The sequence below is a fragment of the Asparagus officinalis genome, chromosome 10 (assembly GCF_001876935.1).
Source record: "Asparagus officinalis chromosome 10, Aspof.V1, whole genome shotgun sequence".
In the NCBI taxonomy this organism is placed as follows: domain Eukaryota; kingdom Viridiplantae; phylum Streptophyta; class Magnoliopsida; order Asparagales; family Asparagaceae; genus Asparagus; species Asparagus officinalis.
This window is the reverse complement of record NC_033803.1, coordinates 12,834,103-12,842,693: the sequence shown is the minus strand read 5'-3', so window position 1 is coordinate 12,842,693 and position 8,591 is coordinate 12,834,103. Positions and strand designations below refer to the sequence as shown.

The following is an 8,591-nucleotide window of genomic DNA, read 5'->3' as shown; positions in this document are numbered from 1 at the left end:
CACGCGTAATAATCTTAGCATGCCTTGGGGATCTAATAGCAATTCCAATTATATGGGAGATTGATTTCAAAATATTAAACTTTTTAAGGGACTTAAACTTTTCACAAGGCCCGTGAATAGCCCATGGGCTACTACTCAGCACTGGAACAACTTTTGGATCCAAATATTTAGCCCAATAAAATCAGGCCCAGGCCTACCTAATCATTTCCTATCAAGAAATAGGAAGAATCGAGAGAGGGGAGTAGATACACAGCCTCTCGCTCTAATAAGTCAATACAAAATGGGGTCTTTTGTCAGATACTTAACATCCTCCTCAGCTCTCCCTTCCGCTGCCGCTGCGATCGCAGTTGCTGCTCTCTCTTCTTCTTCCTCCTCTTCAAACCCTGGATTTCCCTTCAAACCCTACACCCCTTTCCCTGCTTCTCTTCGATCAGCGTCCAATTTCAACTCTTTTGGACCTGTCAAGGGTTCGAGCCGACCGAAGGCAGCTCTGCACATGGATTCTACGGTCGCCGATCAGAAGCCGGCGGTTGAGGTTAGGGTTTCGTGGTGAATCGGATGATTTTTGCTTCTTGTTTTAGTTGTTATTTTTGTCCTGATTGTTTGCTGTTGTTGCTGATGGTGATGCAGCATGTTGGGATTCTGCCTGAGCTCATGGTATGTCAGATTTTCATTTCTTCTGTTGCTTGCTTTCGATATCTTAGCTTCTGGTTCTTATGGAATGTCGTATGTTGTGGTTTGAATCATTGAATAGCGTGAGAAAGATCGTATTTTGATGAGCTAGGTGTTGATTATTAGGTCACTTTTGGAGACCAATGGGTAATCTTCGGGAGCCCTTATTGGTTATTTAGGAAACGGTTTAATTTTTTTTTTTTTTTGCTTCTGGATGACGTGACTTTCTAAGTCATCTTATATCTTGCTTCAGGGGTTCAAAGTGAGTGTGGCTCGTGTACATTGTTGATTTGTTATTTGCAAAAATTTAGTGTTTTGTCGATGGTTACAGTGAAAAAAAATCATGCATTTTCAGGTTGTGTAATCATGGACGCGGTGGTGCTTAGGGTGCAGAGTATTATGATTGTTGTGGATTGAAAGATAAAAGATTGGTTAAGATTATTAGATAGTGGTAAAGTTAAGGATCACTAAGGAAGGAAATGGAGCTGTTTGAAGTTTTGATAGTGATGAATCTGCATGTTGGGCTAGCCCTTAGAGAGATCTCTTGATAAAGGAAGCACTGGGTTAGTGATTGCGCTGATAAAGAATGGAGCTTGTCATTCTTGCGTCTGGTTAGACACATTAGGCAAAGGAACATGTGCAAGACAAAGGGAAATTGAAGTGAACATGGAGCATGTAGACCAATTAGGAGAAGTCCTGGTAGAAGACAAAGACCATGATTTAGAAGGAAAATGTTCTTTCATTAAAGACAACATGCTGCTATGCCATAGAATTTATCGGCACTCAATAAAAATGCATGAGTTGGAGTGGGTGTCAAGTTTATTTGTAGTTTAAGGACATAGCAAAGGGTAACAGCGACAAAGAAGATCATCTGATGAGTATAATTGGGAGATTTACTAAAGAGACCTTAAAAGGATGACTTTAGACTATGTACCAACCACTCATGTGGCAAGCGGTTAATTAAGTAAACAATTCTTTGGAAAAAAACCCCACAAATTAGAGTAGACAGATGCTTGATGTGGCTGGGTTTGTCCTAATTCGACTTTGTGAGGGGTGATCGCAGGTGATTGATAGCATAATAATTTCCACTTGATAAATCCATTCACTTGCAAAAGAAAGCATATTTCCATTATAAGTGTGTGCTTAAGATGTGTTATAGGCTGACACGTTGAAGATAAGCATTCTTATTTCATAATTTTGATTTGTGCAGACAGAATTTATGGTGGATATGAAATGTGAGGGATGTGTCTCAGCAGTGAAGGATAAGTTGCTCAAACTTGATGGTAAGTTTATTTTAGCCACAAGATTTTCAAAGACTTCTATTGTTGCATTGGTTGATTTACTATTTTGTTATAATCTTGCTGCAGTTTATTTATTTTTTACTTTGTATCATGATTTTATGGCCTGATGGTACGTGTTTTTGCTTCAACAGGAGTTAAAAATGTTGAAGTAGACTTGAGCAATCAAGTTGTAAGAGTTCTCGGATCTCTCCCTGTTAAGACCATGGAGGATGCTCTGGAGCAGACTGGTCGAAAAGCTCGATTGATTGGACAGGGCAACCCAAATGGTCAGTTATTAAACTTTTCAATGTGGTACATGCTTGTTAAAGTTTCTCTAAGTCGATGTATTCTCATACATCTCAAAACCGCTAAGTTTGTTGCACCGGTTCTCTCAGATCATCTGGTGGTGTCACAGTTGCTTGCATCGAAATACATTTAAGCAGCATATGTACACGTATTGTCTTTTTTTTCCAGCAAGATGATTGTTCTCAGATGTTAGTATATACTGTAGACCTTTCGAATGAATGGTCTATTTTGTGCATGCAATAACACAGCTTCACTGACCAATTCACTTTGTTCTCAACATCAGTATATGCATCGTCTTGCAAGTTATAAACTCTAATAAGATGTTCTTAGGCATCCTCTATTTAAATTGTTCAAGGCACATGGTTAACCACTCTTAGTTTATGTAAAAGTTGAAGTATTAGAGAAGGATGTGCTAACATATGGGCAATCAATTTCTGTTCCTTGCAACATAATATATAATTATTACCATGTTAATTATTTCGATCATGGAATAACAATTATTTCAAGTGTTACGACAGTCTTTATTTCTTCTTTGTTGTGTCTAAATTTCAAATTTGCATGGAGTGTTCTCTAGATAAATTAGTTTTGATATGTTATTCCTGATCCTGATCATCTTTCATCATCACTTTCACAGAAGATTGCTGGCTTTCTGATTAATCTTTACAAATGCAACTATATTGTGTGAACTGAAAAATACAGTCAGTCATCGTGTCTGCATGCTCAATACCTCCTCGCTTCTGATTAATGATGCAACATTTATCTATTTTCAGGATGTTATACTTAACCTTTTGTTTTGCATCAATTGTTTTTATTTCTTGTTAATGTGGTTAAATAACATGTTTCTTCTTAGTTCGTCATTAGAATCTACCAAGTAATACATCTCATTACCAACTATTAATTTGGAGATAAAAGAGCCAAGCACTTTTATCAAAAGGTGTCTTTTCTTAGACATGTGTTACATATTGTTGTATGCTTACTGTCAAGCATTGATGCGTGAACTTCTTTTATGGATGTAGAAGTCTTCGTCTATTTCTGAGGGATATACTTTTGTATTCTCTGGCTTGATTCAATGCTTAATGCTCCATCATCAAAGTGTAGAATTCTGTACATATTTTGAGAACCAGACAGTGCTTTGTATCATTTGTGTATTGACAATTACTGGGACAAAAAGTTGCAATGTTTTAATCTATCCCATTGTGTGCCTACTCTTTTTATTTCGTTACCTAGAAATATGTTGTATTAACTTTAGACTGGAGAGGGAGATGGGGAGGAGGAAGTCTGTCATGTGAGTCATGTCATAATGAAGAAAAAAGCAGCATGCTACATGTCATTAATTAAAAGAAGACCATGAGGCTGAGAATGTTAAATGGCGCAGGGAGCCTTTCGATCTGAATAGTCAATACTATGAAGTTCTTTTGTTATATGCACCCTTCTGAGCGCAGATCATTAAAGATTTAAAAGAGGAAGGAGGGAGCTTTTTAATCTCAATGCAATGTAGTTTTTTCATATACAGCCTTATACGAGCACAAGTCCATTAAAGATTAACAGGGAGGGAAGAGGGAGGGATGCATGTGACTTGTTTCGTAGTATGAAGAGAAAAAGAAGCATGCCAGACATCATTAATTGAAAGAGAACTTTGTGGCCACCATATTAAATGCTTTTCTGATGAAGCGATCTTCATTAAAGATATAAAATAATTTATAACTTCTCAACAACACTTGCGATTAGCCAAAAAAAGTTTGGTAAATATAAAGCCTTCCATCCATGAGGGTCTAGCCGAGTTGGTAAGTTGCTTATGAGTACTATTCCAAAATCTCAGGTTCGACTCTCTTGGGGTGCACCCATAGGAATTTAATTTCCTAGAATACCCGAGGCCATGCATATATATATATATATATATATATATATATATATATATATATATATATATATATATATATATATATATATATATATATATATATACACACACACACATATACATTTATATTATATATATGTATATATAGTAAATCTCCTGTAAACTTAAGTCGATAGGAGCACTTGTCCACTAAAATTTTTATCCCTTCATTATGCTTTGAGATTTGTGCTACACATTAATGCTATCTTTGAGATTTGTGCTTTCATTTGTATCACATGCTAGCATAAATTTCAATGTAAAATCCATAGATAAAAAATTTGGTGGACAAAAGGCTCCTACCACTAAAGTTTATAGGAATTTTACTCTATACTATCCTGTACAAAGCATGACACCCTATTTTTTAAGCACTGCATTTAGAACTTGTCTCCCCCTAAGTTTTAATACATTTGTTTTAATTATTGTATGCTTAAAATTAAAAATCATATCTACTCTTCTATACTTAAAAAAATATATCCTAGTTTTAATACATTTGATTTAGAAATCATATCTACTTCTCTGTACTTAAAGAAGGATCCAAGTTTTAATATATTTGATTTGCTTTACTGTTTATGATACAGTAGCATAAATAGTAATGAATAAGTATAGAGGAGTGTGTGTGTGTATATACAGAGAGAGAGAGAGAGAGAGAGAGAAGCTAACCAGCCTAACCTTCCTGTTGTTACTTTGTGTCTTTAAAAGTTGAAGTAACTAACTGAGAGAGAGAGAGAGAGAGAGAGAGAGAGAGAGAGGCTAACCAGCTTAACCTTCCTGTTGTTACTTTGTGTCTTTAAAAGTTGAAGTAACTAACTTTGAATACTGTTTTTGCAGACTTTTTAATCTCTGCAGCTGTTGCTGAGTTCAAAGGTCCAGTTATTTTTGGAGTTGTACGGTTAGCTCAAGTGAGCATAGAGTTGACAAGAATTGAAGCAAGCTTTAGTGGATTGTCTCCTGGTAAACATGGATGGTCCATAAATGAATTTGGTGACTTGACTAGAGGACCTGAAAGCACTGGGAAAGTGTATAACCCAGCAAACGTATCTTCCGAAAAGGTAAATTGAGTTCTATAATTCTTTTAATTTTAGCAGTGTTTTTTTTGTTTTCCTTCTATGTCTTGTCATTGAGTTCAGTGTTCTGGTGATTGACTATGAGCACTTTTTTTTTCCTTCAGAAAAATTAGTGGATGAGGAAAACTTGTCGCATTTTATTTAGACATTAGCTGTATGTACATACACACTATAAAATTAGTATAGTAGAGAAACATATGAGTTTTGGATGAAAAATAAAAAGCATTACTAGAAGGTCTATGCAGCGAATAAACAATAAAGGTCGGGCAGCATTGAAGAAGGAAGGGATCTATGCTTCTATTTTCACCCACGCCGAAAAAGAAGGATCGATAACCTGACGTACTGCCAAGGCTGAACTGACTTTGATAGATAATCAGTTTTTAACTGATTTTGATTTAAGATTGAAAACTAATAATTCAAAGCTATAAGCTAATCCGATATTATGTTAAGGCACCTAAGAGAGTTCTCTTGGGATTAGCGGTTGGAGTTCGACTTTGTGTGTCTTAGTTGTCCTTTCACAAGGCCATATATAGTCATTGCGAATGGGATAGGCGATCCAGGTTTACTTATTTAATCAGACCTATTCGGGTTATTTTTTATATGCAGTTCCCAAAGGGGAATTCCTTGAAGGTATGACTTCCTTTGGCCAAGAGAGCAAGGGCTAGGTTTCGGGCTATCAAGGCTTGCTTCTTCTAGTTTTTCTTCTTCGGCATGGGTAATAGAGCAAGGCGCTGTTAAGCGTCATTCTCTACATCCTGAAAGCACCACTTTCCCTATAGAGAGTGAGTGGTCCACGGGTGTGGGGCACAAAGGATGTAAGTCCCTACGCGTATGCTTCTAACAGGAAAAGAAATATCATACATGAGATGAGGTTTTTTTTGTATCTACTTCTCCTGTACGGAGAGGAGGTTCACTTTCTCATCTCGAAGCAGCAAATCCTGGTCCCTTAACAGACTTATAAATATCTAAGCTTGAAGCTGCGGACTCATCTATTTCTAATAGCAACTTGGAGAAGAGAAAGCTGAAATTGATCTTATTGAGAAATCGATGTCTGTACTCCATAGATTCGAGGGCACAAGAGAACAATAGCCTGATAAATATTTGATTCGGTTCGATTCGAGTGTGAATTCAGGTGCCAAATCAAATAGAACCCGCCATTTAATTGAAAGTTGATAAGGTAAATACCCAGTCCATTCACATTCAATGCTAGGCATAATGAGCATAAGGGCCTCAAAATAACTTCTTTTCGTCCTATGAACTTTAAGGTGTATGAAGTATAGTCTAATATTTGACTCTTGGAGCGGAGTGATAGAGACTCCATTACTCTTGTGTAGTGGGTGAAGAAAAGAAGAGCCAGGGGCGGTTATGCACAAGGCCTGCTTGATAATATCTTGCACTGGATTGAGAGACTTGTTGGTTTTAACCAACCACCCATCTCCTCTTGTTCGAGACCCAGCATAAGCAATCCTTCAACCTTTTTCATATAGGTGAGAATTCACACGCTTGTACCTGAGAGCCCTCAGACATGACAAGGTCCTCATTGAGGGAATACTTTGCTCAAACAACTTCCGCCCAGATAGACGAGGGTTGGGACAGTGCTTTGCCTAGGTTCTTCGCCAACAAATACGTGCACCAAGGCTCGAGGCAACGAAAACCCAGCCCACCCCTACTCGCCCTTTTTTTATAAGGCTTTTGCATTTGGCTAAGAAAACACGTCAGTCAGTGCCTTAGCCTTATAACTGGGCAGACCTGTTCGTGCTAAAGGCGAGTTACTCCTTTAACAGTCGAGGGAGTATCACATACACGCATCCGCGAGTCGTGCACATGAAATACCCACATCTGGCTCGATCATTTCAAGCTAGACTTCTTTTTACACCATCAACGTTCTTTAGTTCTAAAGTTGTTAGCTACTCATAAATTAAAATGTAGCTTATAGGTCTACTATTTATATTCAGACACACAACAATATGATTCCATCCTAGACACTTAATTGTCATAATAGAAATTTATTGCATGCAATATTTTAGTAGAAAGCGACTAATATTTCAGGCCGGAGAGTTCTTCCTCCTCCTTTAGTTAATTGTTGAGAGTTCTATTGTAACCTGTATATATTCAAGGGTAAATTGTAGATAGGTCCCTTGTACTAGTGCGCAGTTGTGAATAGATCCATGTGGTTCTATTGTTGCAGAGCGTCCCACTGAGTGAGCTTTTATTTGACTCCTTTACCCTTAGTGAAAGAGAATACTATTTTTTGAGAAATAGACCTCCTGAGGGTAAAATAGTTTAAAAAATATCACTCGGGGGATCTATTTGCAATAGGGCGATGCAATTGGATGGTAGTACAGGGCGTCTATCCGCAACAATAGAAATACAAGGGGTCTATCCGCAACTGGGCGCTAGTACATGGGGTCTGTCAGCAACATGTTATTAGTTTTCAGCCATTATTCTTTTTCATACAACTCGAAGTTGCTGGATCTCAATTGATGCATTTCCAAACTAAACATTCTTTAAATTTATTTTAACAGCCAATTGGTGACCTGGGAACATTAGAAGCTCTGGAGAATGGGGAAGCCCAGTTCTCCGGTGCTAAACAGATGCTTAGAGTTGCGGACCTCATCGGCCGTTCCATTGTGGTTTATGATACCGAAGATAAATCAGATTCCGGTATTTCAGCAGCAGTCATTGCGAGAAGTGCAGGAGTTGGCGAGAACTACAAGAAGTTATGCACTTGTGATGGTGTAACAATATGGGAATCGAGTTAAGCTTTTGTTCGACCTTCGTTGTATCTTGTAAGTGATGCTAGAGAGTTTTGGATTGTAGAAGTAAATAAGGAAAATGAACCTTTGGATTGTAAAAGTAAATCAGGAAAATAAAACTCAGTGGAGAATAATTCTATTTATTTTTTATTGAAGCATCCTAGCTCAGGTAACAGCTCATCACTATTCTGGATTTTGTGGACGTATACGAACTCGATTCCGTGGACATACATGCGCCTGTTTATGCTATTTTACTTTTGTAGAGGGGTTCAAGATTCTCTCTTGACACAATGACTCCAGCCTTTGGCATACTATGGAACAATCTATCACCAAGTTAATTCTCCTAATGCTGGCAAGAGCTGCCTTAGCTTCGTGGGAGTCTGGTAGCTTGCAACTAAAGTCGTTGTAACTACAATTGCGTGCCACTGAGTCATTTACAACTATTTGTTTCGTTGCAACTCATTGTCGTAAGTATAATCACAAATGCCCATTAGTTGCGTTCAAAGTGGCTGCAAAGTCCACTAGTCCAAATTTATAAGAAAACAAAATCATTATTTAATATTTCAAAAAATCTAAGAGATTCATTAAAGATTTTAAAATGTTTTTAAAAATA

The 8,591-nt window shown here is 37.4% G+C and overlaps 1 protein-coding gene across 1 annotated transcript; it reads left to right on the top strand.

The window, feature by feature from the left end:
* On the top strand, window positions 250-8,158 carry LOC109825840 (copper chaperone for superoxide dismutase, chloroplastic). Its single transcript, XM_020392746.1, has 6 exons — window positions 250-535; window positions 631-657; window positions 1,883-1,955; window positions 2,105-2,239; window positions 4,987-5,207; window positions 7,748-8,158. The coding sequence occupies exons 1-6, from the start codon at window positions 281-283 to the stop codon at window positions 7,982-7,984; spliced, it is 948 nt and encodes a 315-aa protein (XP_020248335.1). The 5' UTR covers window positions 250-280; the 3' UTR covers window positions 7,985-8,158.

Coding starts and splice junctions, on each gene's coding strand:
- LOC109825840 (XM_020392746.1), top strand. CDS start 281: ATGGGGTCTTTTGTCAGATACTTAACATCCTCCTCAGCTCTCCCTTCC. Junction 2,240..4,986: donor TGGACAGGGCAACCCAAATG/GTCAGTTATTAA, acceptor CTGTTTTTGCAG/ACTTTTTAATCTCTGCAGCT. Junction 5,208..7,747: donor CAAACGTATCTTCCGAAAAG/GTAAATTGAGTT, acceptor TTATTTTAACAG/CCAATTGGTGACCTGGGAAC.